This window comes from Coturnix japonica, chromosome 1, assembly GCF_054131305.1.
Source record: "Coturnix japonica strain WE chromosome 1, WE-NBRP24, whole genome shotgun sequence".
Taxonomy (NCBI): Eukaryota; Metazoa; Chordata; class Aves; order Galliformes; family Phasianidae; genus Coturnix; species Coturnix japonica.
In genome coordinates, this window is record NC_140663.1 from 147,357,896 (window position 1) to 147,382,311 (window position 24,416).

At 38.9% G+C, this 24,416-nt stretch overlaps 1 protein-coding gene and 1 long non-coding RNA gene across 2 annotated transcripts in view; both read left to right on the forward strand.

The window, feature by feature from the left end:
* The window catches only part of LOC107308093 (uncharacterized), a 35,980-nt gene that overhangs the window by 7,106 nt on the left and 4,458 nt on the right, over window positions 1-24,416 (forward strand). The window contains exon 2 of the long non-coding RNA XR_001552636.2: window positions 2,877-2,973. This is a non-coding gene — a long non-coding RNA (uncharacterized LOC107308093). The remainder of the gene's footprint in view (window positions 1-2,876; window positions 2,974-24,416) is intronic.
* On the forward strand, window positions 7,455-13,159 carry LOC146762775 (uncharacterized). Its single transcript, XM_085554068.1, has one exon. It carries the CDS (start codon window positions 8,939-8,941, stop codon window positions 10,409-10,411), a length of 1,473 nt encoding a protein of 490 aa, XP_085410194.1. The 5' UTR covers window positions 7,455-8,938; the 3' UTR covers window positions 10,412-13,159.

The window sequence follows — 24,416 nt, forward strand, 5'->3', positions numbered from 1 at the left end:
GTCACTCTGCCCCAAGCCTGTTGTATTGCCTGGGGTTGTTGTGTCCAAAGTGCAAGTTCTAGCACTTGGTCTTCTTGAACTTGATCCCATAGGCCTCAGCCCAGAGATCCAGCCTTCCAGATCCCTCTGTAGCGCATCCTACGTGCAGGCAGATTGACATTTCCTCCCAACTTGTTGTCATCTGCAAACTTAATGAGAGTACATTCAGTGTCTTCCTCCAGGTCTTCAGTAAAAATATTGAACAGGACATGCCCCTAGTGCTTACCCCTGGAGAACATTACTCATGACTAGTTGGCAGTTGGATTTAATTCCATTCACCATCACTATCTGGGCCCAGCCATCCAACCACTTCTTTACCAAGCAAAGACCTTACCTGTACAAGCCAACAGCTGTCAGCTTCTCCAGAAGATAGTGTTGAAGGCTTTGCTGGAGACTAGGTAGACTACAACAAAAACCTTTCCTCATCCACCAGGCAGGTCAGTTGTACATGGGAGTAGATCAAGTTGATCAAGCAGGACTTGCCCTTCATGAACCCATGCTGGCTGGGTCTGATCCCTCAGTTGTCTCTCAAATAGTGAGTAATCTCTCTCAAGATGATCTGTTCCATAGCTTCTGCCATCAAGCTCAGGGTAACAGGCCTGTAGTTCCTTGGATTCTCCTTATATTCTACATGAGAGTGAAGCTGGCAATCCTCCAGTTCTCTGGAACCTCTGACCAGGAATGCTGATATATCATAGAAAGCAGTTGAGTAATAACCTTTGCCAGCTTCCTCAGCACCATCTTGTGAGTCACATCTGGCCCAATGGACCTGTTTACATTTCAGGTCGCAAGTATGCTGCAAATTAGTAAAATGAACAAGTAAATATATGCCCCACAAATATATATATATATTTGGCTTTACCACAGAATTAACCCTGTACACTATATGACCATGAACTCTGAGTTCTAGAACAAGTCCTGAACTCTTGGACTTACAATTTGGGCTGTAAATTCAAGTTTTCGTTTTGTTTTGCTTTTCCAGTATTTAGCAATCTCCATCATAACTAGAAGAAATGTTATCTTTGTTCATATCTGCCATTACCCATCATCACCTGCTTCCTTTTTTTTTTTTTTTTTTTTTTTTTTTATGACAAAGGGAGCATAGGTAAAAAGAAAACTTATATCTTGCAGAAAAAAGGAACTGATCAAGAAAACCAAGTCAAGCCCTGTAAAGAGTAAAAGAGTGTTCTGATCTTCATGTGTTACCAAAAAAATTATTCTAGAAACCCTTCAATGAGGAAGGATAACGCCCTCTTGAAGTTAAACTTGCAAAGGAGTTAAAGGATTACAAGAAAGGTGTTTTGGTTTGGTTTGGTTTTGGTTTTAAGTATGTCAACAATAAAAGGAAGTCTAGTGAAAATATGGGTTATCCACTAAACAAGGTGGGTACACTGGTGAAAGGGAACACTCAGAAGGTTGAGATTTGAGTGCCTTCTTTGCTTCAGTGTTTAATGCTAGGACTAGCCCTCAGGAATCCAAGACCCTGGAGGTAAGAGGGAGAATCTGGGGAATGGAAGGCTTCCTCCTGATCCAGAAGGATCTGGTCAGAGGGCATCAAGCCAAAATTAATGTAAACAAATCCATGGGCCTCAAGTAGATGAACTCATCTCTGCTGAGGGAGCTGGGGGAGGTGATTACTGAACCTTTGAAAGGTCTTAGTTGACGGGAAAACTGTCTGAAGACTGGAGGATAGCCAATATTACTCTATTCTTTGAAAAAAGCAATAAGGAGGAGCCATGATGCTACAGACTAGTCAGCTTCACCTCCAGTCCTGGGAAGGTGATGCAACAAATTCTTCTGGATGTCATCTCCATACAAGTAGAAGAAAAGAAGGTTATAAGGAGTAGTCAGTGTGGATTCACTAAGGGGAAATCATGCTCAACCAAAGTGGTAGCTTTCTATGTTGTCATATCTGGCTGAGTGGATGAGAGGAGAGCAGTTAATGTTGTGTACTTTGTCTTTAGCAAGGCTTTTGACACTGTCTCCCACAACACCGTTGTAATGAAGCTTACAGAGTGTGGGACAGATGAGTGGGCTGAGAGTGGATGACAGATGAGGTGGGCTGAGAACTGGCTGACTGGCAGAGTTCAGAGTATAGTGTTCAGTGGCACAGAGAATGGTTGGTGACCTGTAACAAGCTGTGTTCCGCAGGGCTCAGTGCTGGGGCCAGACTTGTTCAACATTTTCAGCAGTGACCTGGATGAGTGGATAGAGTGCAACCTCAGCAAGTTTGCTGATGACAGAAAGCTGGGCAGAGCATCTGACACACAAGAAAGCTATTCTACCATTCAACCAGATCTAGATATAATGGACAGCTGGGGTTAGAGGAACCTGATGCAGTTCAACAAGAGCAAGCATAGGATCCTGATGTTTCACCATCAGATAGATCGCATGAATGAAGGATTCTGAGAATTCTTGGACCTATCCTTATAGTAGATAAACATATCATCTTTTTATATCTTAGAGCTCAGAGTAGCTAATATATTTCCCTATCATCTTCAACTTCTAATATTCATTCTCACAGTTTTCTGGAAAGCATGCAGTGCACAGAGGCATTGAATTTAATTTAAGGAGTTTGCTGCATCTACGTCGCCTTGAAAATGTTGTAGATGTGTCATCAAAACTTGATTGCATATTCCTGATCGAAGTGGGTCTGTGATATCCTATCATACAGATTTTTCTTCTAAGTTAAAGAGACTGCTAATTTCACCTCTCATTTCTTCCATACTATCACTACAGTACTACAAAATTAACAATTTGTTCTAATTGTTCTAAATGTCTTAATTTTCTGACATCTTATCTTTCTCCTTATCCGTGATTATTTTGTAACCTAACAGGGACCAGAATTATTCACAAAATCAATGACTATGTCTACTCCAGTGAATTTCATTGTCTGCCTCTGGAAGTGCGACCAACTGGTAAAGAACATCACTTGTAAGTATATTTAAATTACGTTATTTCCCAAACCAGAAAGACCAAAGCCAAACTGTGCTTTGTGAGCATTCCTTGGTCTATGTTAAATCAAACATTGCCCAATAATTGCCTGGCAAACTGACTATTGTCCTGGACCACAAACATTACAAAGGGCAATTCCAACAGTTGAGTAGTATATTAAATTGATTTTGTATGCCTGAGATCATCCTATGGCAGTATGCAATTGATCAGTACTGCTTAGCAATATACTTCACAAGAGAGCCTTAAATAATCCTTATTAGAATAAGTATATTTATGTAGTAGATTTATGATGTTAGATAGCTAAGCCTTTCTGGACTCCATTGGAAGAAATTTTGATAACTGACAAGAAAGAACTTTGTGGCTAAATTTGGTAAAGTGCCATTGCCATGTTAACTCAAAACTTCTTCTCTTGTAATCCCTCTAAAAAGCTACTAAAAAGGTCCAATGTTTCAAAATTAGAGATTTTTTTTTCCAGATCCTTGAGTATCATATATGCTAATAACCTGTTTCACATCAGTAATATTCTGTAGCAGGTGAAAATTGCATGATGAATTTAAGATTTTCCAAAAATATGTCAAGAAAACCACTATGATAATGTGTCTATGCAGATCCTTAGATCCAGACCAGGCCAGTACTTTTTCTACTTGGGATGTATGGTACACATCACAGTTCTCAACACAGAATTTCCTACTATCAATCAGCTATACACTTTTGGCACAAAAATTACTCTGGTTAGTTCTAATTCATTAGGAGAAGGTTTCTAAGACTGTGGTCTTTCTGTCATTCTACACTGCTAAGAAATTTGCAAAACCAAGCTTTCATATTGTATTTCTCATACTATCTAAAAGCACTTTGATGTTGATAAACTACCTGCAATTCCTTGATGTAGAATTTTTTATCTTCAGTTATTTTCCCACCCTGTTTGATTGGCTCAGTGAAAAGAAAGTGACTATTGTTTACTTCACTGATGCAGATCAGGTGCACCAAAACAATCTACTAAATGTAATTTTTTTATTAAATGTATTCTGAGTGAGCTGTTGCACATATGATCTGTAATCACATGTATGCTAAGCGAACAATGTGTTAGCCTATGACTAATCAGTGTTCTAGGGGTGGAGTGGAAAAGTAAATTAGGGTAGGTAAGGGTAAATTAGTTTGCATAAGGTTATACAAATTCTGGGGAAGGTGAATTATAGTACGAAATGTTAAATGACCTGTCTCACTGATACATCTGTTGTGGGCTGGAGTCCTAGGGGAAGGGCAACTGAAGGTCTTGGAAGCTTAGGGCTCTCAGGCCAGTTGAGGGGAGGTCCAAAAGCTCTCCTCCAGTGTCCTGTCTTTTCCTTGACAATTTCTGGACATAGCTCAGGCCCTAGACATGAGAAATAGGCCACAATCTGCTAGCATGGACAATGCTAGAGATACAGAGCAAAGAAAAGTCATTTTCCTTTCCAGTCAGCTGCAACCAGACATCTGTCCTTTTTAATTTATTTTTCTTTGCAGCTAACTTTGAGAAATAAGTTTCAAAAATGCTAGTTTGCTCTTAAAAAATAAAATATCAGTTATAAACTGCAGATATGATAACATATACTGGTACTACAGATATTTAATAGCTGAACATTGTTAAGAAAATGGAATAAAGCAGAACACCGAGAATCAAAATACAGTGACTAAAATCAAATTTAAACAAAGCAATAACAAAAACATATATCCACTATCCACAGTGACTATCCATGTCACTGTGAAAGACAGATTATTGTAAGAGATTACATGCTCTTTATAATGGAACTCATTTGGAATTTGGATTGAATGATAGAAAGCTGGAAAAGCCTAAGTTCTGTAACAGCTCTGAAAAGTCCCAAGATGTTAGGAAGCAGATGTAAGCTAAAAATAAAACTAGTTTGAATTAAGACAGATCCATGGTTTGTGGCACTGAAGAAAACAGGCAGTTGTTCTGTTTGCCCTACAGCAACCTTCTCTTAATGACAATGGATACCTGCCAGTCTCTAATTATCCTTACACCAATAACCTCAAATTGCTGCTTCCTTCAACCTAATGTCTTATTTTTAGCTCAAAGGCTACTTCTAGTGGACTATCTTATCGGAATGACATAAATCTGGTAATATAATATGCACCAACATTGCAATGGCCTAGGGGGCTCCTGATGCAGTAGGGAGAGCCTTTTCTTTGTAAAGTGTAAGTAATCCATTTCATTATGACTTTACACGCTTCATTACACAGAGATAGTTGTTCTGACATAGTTTACTGTTTATGTTTCTGTTATTGTCTAAAGCCAAAGGAAATAAGACTGATAAGAAATAAATTACACATACAAACACAAAACAAAACAAAACAAAAAAAACAATCAGAAGAGATTATTTGTATATGTGCATGTTTATGTGAGCTAAAGAAAGGAATTATGCCAGCATACAGTCATTACAAGTTACTTATGTATCAGTTGTACACATCTGTTCCAGATGCTAAAGCAAGATAACTGTGTTTGTCATCTGTTCAGATAATAATATATCAATAAATCATATACACATATAGAAAATAATATTATTAGGGTTGGATAACTTAAACAGTCATAGGAAGTGAAACACAAGTTGTTGTGTAGCTGTAATCTTCAATAATCATTCATGAATTCAAAGTTGAGGAAACAGTCATCTTGCTCAGTGCAGTCAGCTTAGTAGTATTGGGAAAAAAATGGAAGTTGCAGAGAGTCTCTCAGATAAAAATATTTTACTTTCTTCATTTATTGTAGTGATATTTGTAACCTTAACTTCTGCTTAAATCCATATAACATCTGAGTTGTGACCCAGTAATCTTATTTCATGGTTTGGATGATTCTCCCCAGATTTCTGGTTCACCGAAGATATATCAGGAAACTTAAATCTTGATTTAACAGTGTATTTTTAGTTTAGGAACTGAAGTGATTTTCCATGGATTGTATATTAATTATGAAGAATATGTACTGAGGATTAGCTTTTGTGAGAGTAGTACTTTACTGTGGTTGATAAAAATACAACAGGTTCTGTTTCTAGAATGCCTGTTTTAAAGGTAAAATATTATTAATGTTTCGATGATGTATATTAGCTACTGGAGCAAATACATGTATTTCAAATAATATTTCGTACAACGTTTTACTTGGCGGATATATTGCTTTATGTGGTAAAGATATAAAAGAGTAAAATAACCTAGCAGCTAACACTTAGCTAACTGAGAGCAAATAGATGTATTACAAATAATATTCTGTACAACATTTTGTTTGGCAGATGTATAGCTTGAAGTGGTACAGATATAACAGGGTAAAATAAGCTAGTAGCTAATACTTAGCTAACTGATACAGGTAGGTATACAGACATGGTGAAGAATTTAGTTCAGATTTGTTTTTAATTGAACATATTAAATAAAATATATTATAGAATTTTGGCATTGGTGGCACAGGATGGTTTTGAAAATGCAATACTCCTAAAAATATAAAATCATCACACTTGAAATTATTTTTGTGAGATGGTATCTGCTGTGATAAGTGAAATGAGAGATTTTCAGCATACTAAACATAATAACAGCATTTATTAAAAATGTCTATAATTCAACTCCATCTGGACAAAATTTAGAGCTGAAAACTCTTCCTTTGATAGTAAATATAGTAAACATATTCTCTGATTCAATTCAAGTTAACTCTTACATGCCACTAAATTGTTAAGAAGAAAAAATTAAAAAGAGAAAAGAAACAATAGAATCACACACACCTGCATTTGTTTTTCTTATATATTTTATCACAAGAAGATATTTTCTCCCTGGTAATACTAATAAAACAGTCATGGAATACCACCAATGCTAGTACCATGCTAACACAATGCAGTCAATGCTAGTACATGATTTCCATGGTGAAAGGGTGTTACATATTGCAAGATATTGTATTGATGCATTTGACAACAAACAGCTATGATATTCCTGAAAGTTCACACAGTTAAACCAGTTTTCACCAATAAGAACATTCTTGGAATTGACAGAAATGGAAACAGGAATTTTTGTGTTGGTCCATCTGGAAATAAAAAAACCTCTTAATTACTTTAGTGATTTTCTTTAAATAGACTTGATATTAGCATTTCCAGTGTATCACAGAAGATCCTGCAGACTCTTGGTATTGTGTTGAAAAATGCATTTACAGGAATGTTCTGCAATACACAGCAGCTTACCAAAAATAAAAAAATAAAAACGAACTAAACTAAAACAAAACAAAACAAAACAAAAAGCAGCTGTAAAAGTAATGATGGTAACGCTGAAATAATTTATGTTTCTCCTTTGGATCATTTGATAGTGAAACAACAGTTTTATGCAGATATAGATAGCTAGGATTTACTTCCTGATCTACAAACAGGTAGCATGGTAAGGCTAAATCTCTTCATTCATGACTTCCTACGCATGAAGGAAGCCTGGGTTTCTTGTTACTTCCTTGTGAAAGACTGTGAAAGACAGAACTGGTTTTCTTTTATTGTCTCAAAGTTTGCTTTCATGAGGCCTTTCTGATGCTAAGACTGACTGGCGACTACTATCTAGGAGGGTGAATGGTGGGTGTTGTTGTGTCACAGTACCTCTGCTTATGATTGCAAAGATAAGCAGAAGCAGGACTAGCAGTCTTCTTCAGGGGTGCTGCTCGAAGGAGCTGACCACTGCAGAAGGCGATAATGCTTGTGTCTGGCAACAGAGACCCCCCCCCTTGCTGGCTTATCTGTGGGCCAGGAATGTCACAAAAGCTGGTTTAAATCCCTACTACAAAGTGTGTTTACCTGCTTGTTTGGGAGTTCAGTGTTTGCTCGAGATACGTTCCCAAAAATGCTGTGTCAAACTTCAAAGGAGAAAAACAACCTCACCGAAATGGGGGATAAAAGGCCCTCGCTAAACTGGGGACTTTGGAGACAAACTCCCAAAGACACCTTTGACGGAGAATTCCCTGAGGGGAAAACTTTGTCGGAAGAACCCCCGGGACCGGCTTGCTGCGGAGCTCCCTGGCTGTCTCCCATCCCCCGCGGTGATCAGACGAGTTCCTGAGATCAACGGATTGTGTACCTCGCTGGACCCACGGTGGTGACTATATCTCTTTTGCTATCTGCAAAGACTCCTTGCTTATATTTCCTACTTTCCCTATCGCCTACCTTCCCTTCCCCGTCTCCCTAAAAAAAACACCTAGGTCTTTAATAAACTGGTTGGACCAACATTTGAACCGTTGCTTCTTAATCTCACGCCGGGTATATACACAAAAGAACCTTGCCTCCCTCCTGTAAATTGGAGCGAGACATTTTTTATTGGCGTAGTCGGCAGGATGCCCGCCGTGAGAGTGTTGTCCTTCCAAAAACTCCAAAATTTTTCTGTATGTACCTCCTGGAGTTGCAAGGACCGATAATTTTGGTAACTTAGATGTGAGCACCTCTCCAGGAAGACCGCTCCATATTCTGAAACTTTACTGCTTATGTGTTTACCTCTCGGGGATGCATGAATTAATTTTGACTATTTGCTTTTGTTTTATACGTGTGAGCCTCCTCGGGAAGACTATTTCGCATTTTTGTGGTTTAAGTATCTAGTAACGTATTTTTGAATTTGAAAATTTTGTGTGTGCACCTCTTGGGGAAGTGAGGAAGTAATTTTTTGACGTTTGTGCTTCTCCAAGAAGTTTATTCCTTTCTGAGAAACCTAGAAGTGTTTTGAAACTTGTGTGGCTTTAAGCTTGAAGTTTTTCTGGCCTGACAGGGTAGCCAGGAGCGATTTAGGCGTTTACACTTTCTTTGTAAGTGTTGATTGGGCTTCTTTGTCTTTTGTGAAAGGGAGGAATGATTGTAGCATTTGCATTTGTTTGATAGGTGCGTGTCTCCCTTGGGAGGGGTAAGGAGTTAAGTGTGCCTTCTCTTCCCTTAGTGTGTATCTTTTAGGATACTGAGAAATGAGTGAACGTATTGCCACTATGAATAGTGAAAATGTGCTATTTGACCTTTTAGAAAAGCATGGTGCTCGGCCCTCTTTATCAGGGGTGGATTGGGCACGACAAAACTGGTATAACTTGCAGAGTGTTTCCGACCGCATTCGTGTTTTACAATATGAGGCTCATACTCGAGCCGGCAAAGGAAAATCGTTTATTTGTGCGGTACTCGGTGCTGCTTTAAAAGCTGCCGTGGAGTTCCGAGATGAAAAGCATTCGGCAGAAACCCAAACCATACAAGCATTACAGGAATCAGTTAAAGGAATGCAAGAATTGGTAAAAACTCTGCAGAATCAAATAGTGAACCTTGAGGAACAATTACAAAGAGAGCAACATAATACAGTTTTGTTGCAAATGGCTTTTAAGGAACTATTAACATATAAGAATACTAGCAATACTGCTGTCCATAATTTGCCTCAAGAAAAAACTTTTCCTCAGAAGGAACTACAAGGAATGAAGGAAAGGCTTGACAAATTAGAGGACTTGCCAACCCAATTGCGTCCTTTGATAAAAACCGAATATATGTTTGATAACAGTGAGGATCTGAACCCTCAAATGAATGTTAAAGAAATTCCCTTTTCTGCCACTGAATTGGCAAAACTGAAAAAAGATTTTAGCCGCTCTCCAAAGGAATCAGAGACGGAATATGTGTGGAGGGTTAGTCTCACTGGTGGAGACCAAATACTGTTAACTGAAAAGGAAGCTGAAGGTTATTGGGGACCGGGAGTGTTTTTAACTACTGGTAACAACCGTGCTCCCTGGTCCCTAACACAGAGGGCTGCCTATTGGGCAGGTGGTGTTAACCCTTTAGAAAGGGGAGACCCTCTTGCCATTAATGGGACAGCTGATCAATTGGTTGAAAGTGTTCAAAAAGCTGCTTGTCTGCAAATGATGTATGATAGAAAGCTGCAGCCGCATCATGAATCACCTATGATGATGCCTGTTGATCCTGAACGAATGACTCCTTTAATCAGGGGGCTTCCAGAATCACTGAAACCTGTAGGTATACAGCTACAAGGAAAAATACAAGCTATGCCTCAGGGAGAAAGAACTCTGGCAGCATTAGAAGGAACTGGCACCTCAGGCCATTTGCAGTCGGGGTATAAAGTATGGACATGGGGGGAGGTTGCCCAAGAGTTGATTAATTATGAAAGGAAATATGGGCCTGTAGCTTCTTCCAGTATATCTGAACCAGAGGAAGTAAGGTTCGCAGCAACCACCCTTGCTCCTAGGCCACCTAGTCCAAAGCTCAGTGGAACTGGAAGGGTCTCACTGCCAGTAAGAACGGGTAGGCGAAATATTGATCATAAACGTAATTGTCTCTGGACACTGGGCTGGCAAAAGGGTGTTCCACGAGATTTGATGAATGGATTACCCACAGTCAGGTTAGAGAAATTAGTTAACTTGTGGCCAGAACAAAAGCTCAAGGAAAGCTGATGCTTTCGCCCCCTCCCCCAGATGAGAGGGAGGTGGGGGGGGGGGGAAGGCAGTGAAGGGTGGATGTCTGTTAACATCTTCTGTCCCAAGGCCTCCCCACTCCTGCCAATTGCCCCTGTGAGTCATGATCCAGTCGCTGATAAGCTAGGGAAACACTTATCTCTCTGACCAGCCTGCGTCCACTGACTCAGCTAACATGAGGCCAGTTTCCCTAACCTTAATGAAATCCCTTAACAAATATCCTTAGAAGCCTAAGGACACCCCGAAAAAGGAATGTAAAATATACTCCTCGATGGATTGTTCTCTCATTTTTTAATTGTATTAACAAAGCCCCAAAAGGGCAAGTTGTTGTCTTGTTTTATTTTACAGAAGATCCCCGTGGGACCTTCGCTGAACAGAATGGCTCATAGCTGACTTTAACCATTTGTGTTTTGTGACAGAAAAGTTGAAGATGTGATCGTGCTAGAGTTCTGAATATACCTCTTGATTACATATTTTGGTTGCAATAGTATTACGTTTTTGTTTGTTGTGGTTGTGGGTTGTGATTGATATCAGTCCTTGGATCTCTTAAAACTTCACAATTTGGTTCAGAGTTTTTTCAGGTTATCCTGACTTTCTGGTACTTTCTGCACAGTGATAACCATTCCTTCTGATCCCTTCTTTTACCCCTTTTTGTCAAACTGATTATGATTTGCATGTAACTCCTCCATGCTGTTTCCAAATTCCTAACAAATTGGGAAATGAGCCAAGGGACCCATCTAATATCTGTTAGATGTGGTCAAAAAAGAAATCTATCATAAAACCCTTTGCAGTGATGTTTTTCAGTGTCACATAAGTTCAGGAGTTCCATACAAAACATGGTTCTTGAAAAATGTCTAAGTTTTGATAAGAGATGTGTATATTTCTGGGATTATCCCTCTTATGGTTTATACCGTGGGGTATCCCACACACTGTCCTGTGAAAAGTTCAGTAGACTATTACAGTACTTTAACTTGCCAAACTAGTATTTATATCTCTCAGCAATTGAACTACTTTGGAAATGCTCAAGTGGACAGCAGCTGACACAAATACCCCTATTTATTTGTTTTACTTGTTTATTTGATACTATTGGTTATTGTCACTGTCTTTGTGATCTTTAAATGTTTATGGTATATATATAAGTATGGATTGCTAAAGGAAAGTTATATGGTACTAAGGGTGTTGTGGAAACTGAAGAGCTGTGTTGTTTGATCTGTGGGTTCTGAAGGGAATGGGACAAACTGCTTTGATGGTATAAGAAAGTGTAACTGTTAATGATACAGAAGTATAATTGAGGGTATGTGGAAGTGTAACTGAGGGTACAATGAGAGTTTGGAAAGTTAGAAAGTTTGGGAACAGAAGTAAGGGACTTGGACAAATTTGTTGATGGAGCTTGGAAATTGTGTGGAGGGGGAATTGTGGTGGTGGAATTGGGAGGAACGGTGGCAGCTGTACTAGAGTGTGATCTGAAGATCCCAGGATGAGTTTTGCCCCAGTGGACTGAATGCAACATGCACATAGCAGTGTAAAGATGTTTGTTTTCTGGTAGATACGGGTGCATCTCACTCTGTACTGCATCAAGAATTACTACCCTTAGATGATTTTTGTAACAAACAATAGGAATAAGTAACTGTAGCTCTAAATAACTTTTCTGAGTAGTTTGTATTGTAGAGAGATCTAATATAGTGGTTTGTTATGAGTGAATATATATTGATGGAAAATAATTATGGTTATCAATTAAGGTCTTGATTGAATGATGATGATTGTTAACATTTAATTCCCCCATATCACCCATCCCTCTTTTCCCTTATGCTTACTTTTTTTTTTTCTTTCCTCACCACCGTGAATGGTCATTTGGGCATCAATTTCAAGCAACCTTTGAGCCACGGGGTGGTGTGAAAGACAGAACTGGTTTTCTTTTATTGTCTCAAAGTTTGCTTTCATGAGGCCTTTCTGATGCTAAGACTGACTGGCGACTACTATCTAGGAGGGTGAATGGTGGGTGTTGTTGTGTCACAGTACCTCTGCTTATGATTGCAAAGATAAGCAGAAGCAGGACTAGCAGTCTTCTTCAGGGGTGCTGCTCGAAGGAGCTGACCACTGCAGAAGGCGATAATGCTTGTGTCTGGCAACAGAGACCCCCCCCCTTGCTGGCTTATCTGTGGGCCAGGAATGTCACAAAAGCTGGTTTAAATCCCTACTACAAAGTGTGTTTACCTGCTTGTTTGGGAGTTCAGTGTTTGCTCGAGATACGTTCCCAAAAATGCTGTGTCAAACTTCAAAGGAGAAAAACAACCTCACCGAAATGGGGGATAAAAGGCCCTCGCTAAACTGGGGACTTTGGAGACAAACTCCCAAAGACACCTTTGACGGAGAATTCCCTGAGGGGAAAACCTCGTCGGAAGAACCCCCGGGACCGGCTTGCTGCAGAGCTCCCTGGCTGTCTCCCATCCCCCGCGGTGATCAGACGAGTTCCTGAGATCAACGGATTGTGTACCTCGCTGGACCCACGGTGGTGACTATATCTCTTTTGCTATCTGCAAAGACTCCTTGCTTATATTTCCTACTTTCCCTATCGCCTACCTTCCCTTCCCCGTCTCCCTAAAAAAAACACCTAGGTCTTTAATAAACTGGTTGGACCAACATTTGAACCGTTGCTTCTTAATCTCACGCCGGGTATATACACAAAAGAACCTTGCCTCCCTCCTGTAAATTGGAGCGAGACAAAGACCAGTAAATGAAATGGGAAAAAAAAAAAAAAAAAAGCCTAAGGTGTGAGGCACAGTTGTTGTGTTTTTTTTTTGTTTGTTTGTTTTTTCAGTGTGTCAATCTTAATGTTACTTAACATTCGCTTACTAAGCCAATGAGCCACATAAAGAACAACAGAAAACATACTTTTCTTGTAAGGATAATTTGCAACAGATCTATATGCTGTTTTGAACCATATGAATCACTGAGCTTAGATGTCAAAGAGTTAATGCTATGTGTGTAATTGGCTGCTGTGGTGGGACAATGCTGATTACATAATAAAGTGTGATGTGAATGTAGAGCTAAAATATCCCAAAGATTTTCACTAAAACTTTTCACTAGAACTAGAACCATTTCTAACATGACTTTCTTGACCTTAAAAGCTTTTATAAATAAAACAACTTATAGTATTATTCTAAAAATAAAAGGGAAAAAAAAAAAATATCTATATAGTTGCAAGTTAAAAGTGAATGAACAGTGACATCCAGTGGCCAGGTAAAAATGCTATAAACTGCACTAATACCACTTAAGGAGTGTGCTGTGACTTGCTAGGTAAAGAACGAGGTTCTCAGTGAAGTAAATCATCATTATCTCAAGGCCAGCCCACTCCTAATTATGGAAACATGGTGTTAATTAGCCCTGTGTGTGGTATGTTCAGCACTTGTTCATCGCTATTATTTACTTTTGCTGACATCCCAAAAGATTGCAGTATCAACAGACTCTAACGGTCTATATTAGAAATTACAAAACAGAGTCCAAAATGAAAAAGTATTCATATACATAAGTTCTTAGAACATAAAGCCAATTTAGTAGAAGGAAAATAGGGTCAACAAAAGAGTTTCTACCATCTTTTCTTCAACAGTGATTTCAATATGTCTGCCCAAAGCAATGAGATTCAAGTGCCGTAGAATCATAGAATTGCTCAGGTTGAAAAAGGCCTTAAAGATCAATAAGTCCAACCACAACATAACCATACTACCCTAACTCTAACAACCCTTTGCTAAATCACGTCCTTGAGGACCACATCCAAATGGTCTTTAAACACATTCAGGGTTGGTGACTCAACCATCTCCCTAGGGAGCCTATTTCAGTGCTGAACAACCTTTTCTGTAAAGATTTTCCTGATATCCAGACTAAATCTCCCCTGACACAACTTGAGGCCTTTTCCTCTTGTCCTGTCATCTGTCACCAATGAGAAGTGACCAGTCCTGGTCTCACAGTAAGCACCTTACAGATATTCAAAGAGAGAAATAAGGTCTCCCTCTGCCTCCCCTTCCCCAGATGAATGAACCCCAATTCCTTCAGTCACTCCTCACAGGGTATATTCTCCAAGCCATTCACAAGCCTTGTTGCCCCTCTTTGGACCTGCTCCAGCACCTCAGTATCTGTTCGGTACTGAACACACAGTACTTGAGGTGAGGCCTCACCAGTGCCAAATACAGGGGCAGTATTACTTCTCATGGTCCTGCTCACCACACCGTTCCTGATACAAGCTAGGATGTCGTCAGCCTTCTTGGCCACCTGGGCACACTGCTGGCTCATATTCAGCCAACTGCCTGTCAGGACATTAAAGTCTCTTTCTATCCGGCAGCTTTCCAGACTCTCCTCTCAAGTCTGTAGGATTGCCTAGGGTTGTTGTGACCAAAATGCAGGACCTGACACTTGGCTCTGTTGAAACTCATAGCTTATCTTTGCCCATTGATCCAGTCTATCTATGTCCCTCTGTAGTGCCTTTCTCCCCTCTGGCAGATCAACACTCCCTTCCAACTTGGTGTTGTCTGCAAACTTACTGAGGGTGCAGTCAATCCTCTCATCAGTATAATTAATAAAGGTGTTAAATTGAAGCAGCACAAGTACCGAGCCTGGGGGGACAATGCTCATGACTGGCCGCCATCTGGATTTAACTGCACTGACCACAACTCTTTGGGCCCTGCCATCCAGTTAGTGTTTCACCCAGCTGAGCATACACCCATCCAAACTGTGTGAGGCCAGCTTCTACACAAAGATGTTGTAGGGGATAGTGTCAAAGGCCTTTCTGAAGTCCAGGCAAACTTCATCGACAGCCTTACCTTCATCGTCTAGGTGGGTACCTTGTAGAAAAAAATCAGGATTGTCAAGCAGGATCTACCATTCATGAACCCATGTTGACTGAGCCTGATCCCCTTTTTGATTCTTAATTGTACCATGATGGCTCCATAGATTATCCATTCCATAACCTTCTCTGACTCTGAGGTGAAATTGATAGGTCTGTAACTACCAGGATCATCTTTCCAGCTCTTTTTGAAGACTGGTGTCATGATTGCCAGTCACCAGTCTACAGGTCATTCCCTGTTAGCCAGGACTGCTGAAGAATGATGTGGTTTGGCTACCACATCCACCATCTCCGTCAGCTCTCCAGGATGTAATCCATCTGACTCCAAAACCTGATTATGCAGGGCCTATTCTGTTCCCCATCCCTATCTAGCAGTGCAAGGGGTTGTTTGGCCATGGAGTAACTAGTCTTACTATTAAACCATGAGGTAAAGAAAACATTAAGCACCTCAGCCTTATACTGACCGTTAGTCACCATGTTGCCCTCTGCATCTAACAAGGATGGAGATTCTCTCCAGCCCTCTTATTGTTGATGTATTTATAGAAATATTTATTGTTGTCTTTTACCTGTGCCATGGTTTTATGATTTTTGGTTACTGGTATTCCACACAATAACATCATGTAGTGCACTGGGAGTTAACGTGTTAATGCTCCAGTGTCAGGTACCTGCCTGGAGGAGAAGAAGAACTACATTCTCCAGGGGGCTTTGCAGTCAGAGAGAAGATATAACTCCTGGCAAGGTCACCTAATGGGGCTTTTCGTCTTGGCACTCTTCACTTCTCCTCGCTGCTGCTCGTCCCAACTGCACGCATCACTTCAGTATCAGTGTAAGGCCTTCAGCTTTTTGGACAGTCTCACTCTCATTATATGTGATTTATTAGCTTCAATTCTAATTATATTGTATTATAGTGAGTTATCTTGCATTCCGATACCATATTCAGTAAATTAGTTTGTTTCTCCTCAGATTGTTGCTGCTGTTTTTAATTATTTTGGGGTCCTCTGTTTCCCTTTTCCGGAGGCATGGATTTTGCGAAATCACTCTGTCCCAGTTGTCATGGAACCAGGCTGGAGCAGCCTGTAAGCTGCTGACAACCAAGTTCAGTTTTAGCTGGTCTTTGACTTTTCTAATTTTCTCATTGCACAGCTTCACTACATACCTGTAATCATCAGAAGTAGTTTGTTCACTCTTCCAGATACCATAAACTTTTGTTTTTGAGATCCAGTCAAGGGTCTCTTTGCCTGTCCGGCCTCTTTGCCTGTCAGCTCATCTTCCATAACTTGGGGATGGTCAGCTCCTGCACCTTTAAAATAACTTCCTTAAATTATTCCCAACCATCCTGATCTCCCATGCTCTCCAAAACTACCTCCCAAGGGACCCAGTCAACCATGATCCAAAAGAGACCAGCGTCTGCCCCCTGGAAGTACAAGGTGGCAATTCTTCTGACTCCCCTCTGTGGTTCAGCAAGAATTTATCATTTCATGATCAGTCACCCCCAAATGGCCTCTAGCCTTTACATCCCCCACAAGACCTTCTCTGCTATCCAACAGCAGGTCCAGGATTTTACTTGCTCTTGTTGGCTCCTTCACCAGCTGTGTCAGGAAGTTATCTCCTGCACTAGAAACTTCTGGGACTGTTCCCTTTCTGCCACATAATAATTCCAGCAGATGTCTGTGAAATTGAAGTGCCCCATGAGAACAAGGGGTAGAGACCTTGAGATCTCACCCAACTGTCTATAAAACGTCTTATCCACATCTTCATCATGGTTGGATGTGGAAAACTGATGTTTGATCTTGAACAGAATAAAAAGGAAAACTTGATGAAAACTTCAATGTACTAAAATTCTTAACAAGTCTCCACAAACATATTTTTTTCTGAACTGATTTGTGTTCTGATGTATGCCTGGGACATGCACTTATTTCACTCTACAGCTACTAAAGATGCTAGTCTTTTCGAGCAGTTAGAAAAAAATCTTCCAGATATTGCAGGCATGGTGTCTGCCCAGCCCTGGCATATTGTATGAGCTGGTACCCTGGATGATTCAATGTTATCTTTGGCAAAGGCTGCAATATGAATCTATTTTAATGTGCAGCTGTAAAACATACTGAATCTTTAGGCAGTGCAACAAGAATCCAAAGAAGATTTTATGGCAGATATTCCCTACAGGCAGAAAAAAATCATCAAATCTAACTTGTTTTGGACAAAAATATTTGATATTAAGTTATTTATCACATTTATGTGCGAATATATATGAAGTAAAACATACATTTTCATAAAACATGTGTGATAGAAATGTAATGGCTGCACATACCAATGAAGAGACCCTTTTGCCTTATCATGGTTTAAAATATTCAAACAATTCTATATTCTTATCACATCTACGTACAGCAAAACAAGGCTTATTAATACAGAACTCATCCTTCAGCAGGTCTGCAGAGCATTTAGCTTTCTCAAAGGCAGATCAAGAACAGAGCACTGTAGTATTAGGAGAGTTGGAAGTGTTCCTTGAAAGGCTGCCATTGCAATTTTTAGTCATTTTGCAGCAGAAGTGAATCTCACTCTCAGAAATTAGTGGGACTTAAGAGACAGAGCCGTTATCCTAACTGTGTGTTTGGGAAAGAAATGAATGATTAAATGAGATTTTGTATCCCCTTTTTAATATTAGAAGTAGGTGTTATTACACCATACAAAAAAGAATTTTTCACCTTCCTGTGCAATTTCACTGAACTGAAACTGCCATTTTTCTGAAGATCTGCTTTTTATTATGCAGTACTACTAGCTGACACTCTAGTAGATCAGAGTTTGCCATGAGGTCATTGATTTTTAAAGTGGGATAACAGAATGAATATTCAATAGGCAGCTGAAATGAAAAGGGTGAAAGACATACAAATTAAAGAAAACAATCAAATTAATTAAATAAAAACTCTTTGTCTAGGAGCCAGAGAACATGACACAAGACAGAAAATCTTTGGGAAAAAAATGTCTGTGAGAATGCAGTAGCTATTCCTCAGCAAATTAATTTTCTTTCAGTTTTTCCTCACTTTCATATCCTTCCAACTTGATTGAAAAGCTTACAGTTAAAAAAGGGCTCTGCTGGTAGTTTGAAATATGTCTATTACGTACAGTTCATGCATTCTTCTTTATGAGATCATTTTATCGTAGAATCATAGAATCAGACAGATTGTAAAAGACCATAAGATCATTGAGTCCAACCCTGGCCTAACCATACTACACTAACAAACAGCTGTCAGCTAAATCATGTCCTTCCGCACCACATCCAAATAGTTTTTAAACACATTCAGGGATGGTGACTCAGCCATCTCCCTGGGGAGCCTATTCCAGTGCTTAATAACCTTTTCTGTAAAGACATTTTTCCTGATATCCAAACTAAACTTACCCTGATGTAACTTTAGGCCATTTCCGCTCATCCTGTCACCTGTCAGCAGTGAGAAGAGAACAATCCCACTCTCGCTGTAAGCACCTTTCAGATACTGGAAGAGAGCAATAAGGTCTCCCCTCAGCTTCCTTTTCCCCAAACTAAACAGTCCCAGTTCCTTCAGTCGCTCCTCGTAGGGTATATTCTCCAAGCCATTCACAAGCCCTGTTGCCCTTCTTAGGATCTGCTCCAGCACTTCAATGTCCCTTCTGTACTGAGGTGCCCAAAACTGAACACTGTACTCAAGGTGAGGCCTCACCAATGCCAAGTGCTTGCTCACCACACCATTCCTGATACTAGCCAAGATGCCGTTGGCCTTCTTGGCCACTTGGGCACACTGCTGGCTCATATTCAGCCAACTGTCTATCAGTACGCCAAGGTCTCTTACCATCAGGCAGCTTTCCAGCCACTCCTCCCCAAGCCTGTAGGGTTGCCTGGGGTTGTTGTGACCAAAATGCAGGACCTGACACTTGGCCCTACTGAAATTCATACAGTTTGCCTTGGCCCGTATATCCAGTCTATCCAAGTCTCTCTGTAGTGCCCTTCCCCTCTGGCAGATCAACACTCCCACTCAACTTGGTGTTGTCTCCCAAACTTACTGAGGCTGCAGTCTATCCCCTTGTTAATATAATTAATGAAGATGTTAAATAGAAGTCGCCCCAGTACTGAGCCGTGGGGGACAATGCTCATGACCGGCCGCCATTCAGATTTAACTGCACTGACCACAACTCTTCAGACCCTGCCATCCAGACAGAAGAATATTTTTGAAGAGCTGAAGAACAATTTGCATCTGCAGGACTATTTATTCACTTAGTAACACAGGAGTATAGTCTATAGATAAAAAAGGGTTTAGTGTATTTATCCTTTCTTAGAAATCTTGTATTCTACAAATAGGAATTAAATAGAATAGCCCATAGTTTAACACATGCATACATAGATAGATAAACAGATAGACTGATAGATAGACACTTTTTTTTCAAGTAGTATTCATTTTGTATTATGTACCAGGCTTTTCAGTGAAGGTAGAGCAATGCAATATTTAGTAGATTCTCAGCTAACAGGTATCTATCTGGATATTAATGAGAGGATTTTCCTCTACTATTCCTACTGTCAGTAAAATTTCAGCTTTGTAGTTCATAGTCACTCCTCACTACTACTTCATGAAAATGTGTCCTGGAAAGCAAATCTGAAATGGAAAAAAATATGCTAAACAAGAATTCAACATATATATTAATATAGAATTATTATGTTATTAGGCCTGAATTCTAGTACACACTATTAAAAGAAGTAGATTCTTTGAAAGCAAATAGTAGGTATGAACAACTTTTATGGATAAGAGTTAATTATTTGGACTCTATCAGACATAACCGTAACATGCATGCTAAATGATCAAAGTCTATTCTTGTCTAAAAGCACACTACTAATTTAATCTCCAGAAAAAGAATATGTCAAACCCACTTCTGTTTATTTAAGTGGTTTATTTGCAAGATCAACACAAGCACAGCCATTTAATTTTGTACTTACTATCACTAAACCAAATAGAAAGTATTGTGGCTTAAATTTGAATAACATATGCAAAGCATGCACTGTAAAATATTTATTCATTGAAAACCATCTTTAACTTTCAGACAGCCTGGCACAGATGTAGTGGATGTAAACACACCCTTAAATTTGCTGTGTGATCTGTAAAGTATGCACTCATTATTGATTTACTTTCTTACTCATTGTTCTGTGTTGTTTTTTTACTTTGTTTTGTTTTTTTGTTTTTGTTTTTGTAATTTGAACTGCTTATCAACTGTATTTCTTGCTTATGGTCCAAAAGATGAATGAATGAATAAATAAATAAATAATCAACAACAACCATCAAACAAGAAAAAAAAACTACCAACCAAACAGAAACAAACAGAAGCTTATGATTCAAAAGCAAAGCTTGATGCAATTAGTCTATTCTGTAAGAAAAATATTTTAAAACTAAATACTTCTCAAATAGTGAAAAAATTGTAGAAAAGAATATGAAGTAGTTACATTGAGAACTTAGACCAAGAGCATCTGTTTAGTTTAATTACCTCCTTACTAGTGTCCTCATTGAACATCATGACAGTTGAATGGAAGGAGCTGACTGGAAACTTCATCCCAATGACTAAACAGTGTCCTTAAGCTTCAGTTCAAGTCATCTAACAAACACTAGACAGCTGCTAGCTTAGTGTGAAGCTTTTTGCTTAAGTGCTTTCCTGGATGTTTTCCAATGACAGAAATACTGTAGTTTCTAAAGACATAAGACAATGTGTATTCGAAATAGCAGAGAAAGGCAGCCTCTTGAAGAGAGAAGGAGTAATAAGGATGTAATAGTAAGATGTCATTATATCAGCTGATGGAACACACAAATCAGAGGTTGCAGACCTTTGTAAAATGGAAATAATGAGAGAAGATATTTATTTATTAGTATTATATGCTGAAGGATCATCTGATTGGCTGAAAGGGAGCTATTGATGAAAGTTTTGGAGTCTCACATAATGGTCTAAAACTTTCTTAAATAAAGACATTGTATTGGAGCCTACAGTAAGGAATAATGGGTATCGCTCAGAAGTCTTTACTTTGTCTAGCAGCAAAAGGCGATGGTGCCCCTTTTTGCCCTCCCTTTTTGCCATAACTGGAACAAATCAGTCAAAGAATCCAACACAATAACAGAGTTGAAGGCATAAGAATATTGGACATCCTGGATAGAATTTCATTATGAGATATCGATGTCATTCTTTTCTTACCCAATCCGCACGAATCCCTTGGGGGCAGCAGCCAATGAATTAAAAAGTTTTAGGAAGTCACTGCAGAATCATAATCAAAGGAAGTTCAAGATCCAGTGCATCAAACTTCAACAACAGTATGTGAAGCCATACTAAATATGGGTTCATTTGGGCTAAACATTCAATTGGATACTTTTGAGTGCACTTACCGCATAGTACTGATAGTCATACTATCTCATTTTGCTCAGTTATATAGGTCTACTGACCTTGAATAGTGTAACTATATAATGGATATAATAATAAACTACTAAGCCTTTAGGGAGAACTTTTCACCCAAGGATCGCAAATCATTTTTAAAAAGAGGTCAGGATCATTAACTGCATTGGCTGGGAGAACATATGCCAAGGAAAACCGTCTTGGCCAAAGATGTCTAGCAGTCCTGTGGAACAGCCAAAAAGGAATAGATTCTTGTGCGTTAGAGTGCCAGCATAAAGAGACAAATTAAAGCAAAGCAAGATTAACATCGCTTCATTTAATTCATTGTTCCATTTATCATGATATTTGAAGGTGTATATGCATATTTGGCAAGGCAATGAAATCATCTTAATTTCTTAGCTTTCAAAGCTTTCCACATCAACAGCTTCATTTCAATAAGGTTATATTACAAGTTTTGGAATGCTGTTTATCAGCAGAAAAGGTTCCCCATAGTTGCAACTATCAACCAAAGGAAGAATTTGAGAGTATACTCTCCAGATGAATGAGTTATGAGAAGGAATATGTGTTGTATCCATTCTAAACTGTAAGTATGGGTTAACCTAAGCAGACCTGTGACAAGATCTTGGCTCTGTGATTGCATGTTTCAGCAATGTTCTTGGGCAGAGCACCAGAAATGAAGTGAAAACTGAGATAGTTTGACTCCAAAATAGTTTTATTGAAACATCTGGTAGGAGCACATCTATCCAATTTGAAACTTAATTGTATAACTGTGAAAATGTGCTCCCTCTTGTCCCCAGCCTCATTCTTTGGCCTGTCTGTAACACCTAAAGCCTTGCTCAGGACTGATAGCATTGTCTTGCTAAATACTAACTATGAATCAATCAGTCATCTTAGTCTGTAAATGGTGAGCTGGCCAAGAGCCCTTTGAGCTATAAACCTCATAATAGGACTACATGTGACCTCTCCAATTCTTTCATGGAAGCTTGAATTATCCTTCTTCATAAGCTTGAGTCATTATAGTCTCAAGGTGGATTGTGAAGAATCTTCTTGAGATATCTACCTCCCAAGAGAATTTTCATTGCAGAGGAAACCTCCAGGATGGAATGTGGTTAATGTGCAAGGAATCTATTTCATGATCATTCCCTAAGCAACATAAGACCTGCAAAGCTTACGTGCTGGTATAAATACTGGAGTTTGGTATGCTGACTCTAAGAGATAAAAAATGGAGAGAGGTACAGAGTGTGAACACCATGCCAGTCTCTGTGAAAACAATGCCTGGATGGAAACTTGGTGGTATGATGAAACTGATAAAGAATATAATTGTCACCCCGAGTTAGCAGCTTTTCTGAGACACCACAAATTTCACAACAAATATGAATATGGCTAGAGCCACTAAAATTACACCTGAAACTAAGAAAATAGTATAGAAATGCTTTAACAGAGAAAGAATTCTGGGGAAAAAAAACACAAGTTGAGTGGACATCATTGATTTTCTAGGATCAGTCAAAAGGAGAGCCCTGCACATATGGATACCAATTGGATAGAATCTACACACAGGGTTATACCAAGTACTTCCCTGGGAAACACAGACATCTCTCTGGAGTTATTCCATAATTTAATGCATTTGTGGTCAGCTGAATCATTCATATTCTTGGTACTTCCTTGTGCTCTGCAGGCAGGGTATTTATCACCAGCATATGTTCACCCCTTAACATAATAATAACTCCATAAATATACATATCAGCATATATATGTATATACTTAACAATTTATTAATGATATAGAGGTGCATCTGTCTTATAGCATTTTCCTTAGTGAAGATCAAGCAAGCTAAAAGTCAAGATGAAGAATTTTATAAACTAGGATATTTAACTTCTTAGATTAAAAAAACTTGGATAACTTAGGGAAGATAATACAAGGACCTTCTGGTCGTTGTTACTTACTCAAGTTGTTTAGTCTCTGCATAGTCAGACGGCCTCCAAGCTCTGTACTATGATTCACTTTCTGCTTTTGTCTGTGTCTCAGGAAGTTTTTCTCCTTGAAGAGGTGCAACTGCTACAAAAAATAAAATACATCCCTCTCCTTTCATTATTTCAATGAAAAGCAATCAAATCAGAGATATGGTTCCATCCAATTTACTTTCCGGGCACTCATCTGAATTTTCCCAAACAAGGCTGAACAATATTTCAACATTTATAATAACTAATACAGTAGTTAAATCTATTGCTGTCAGTAATGGAAACATTGTCAGATTTTGTTGTACTACATATTTATGAACAAACAGTGTCCCTGAATGTTAATATAGTTATATGTTATATTTTAAAGAAATGCCATATCATTTATCTCATCAGTTTCACTAAATAAATAAATAAATAAATAAATAAAAACCAACACAAAACTGTCCTTTTGTAATATTATCATTGTGAAAGAGTTGTATTGTCTGACAGTCATTGACCCATGAGAATAAATAACATAATGAGGAATAAATGTTGACTAAGAATTTGTTCAACTGTTCCAATAGAAAAAAATAAATGTAAAGATACTAAAGTATTTTTCATTGAAAAATATGTATGTGCATGTTATTCCTGTCTCCTTGTCAGGAGTATACAGTATTGTGTGATATTTTCAAAGCAATTTAGATAGCTCAATACATTAAACTCAACTTCTGAAAATGTGTTATAGGCACAATTCTCAAGGGAAATGCAGGAAAGTTAGATGTTTCATCTGCAGCTCCTTTAATAACAAAATGAAAAACTG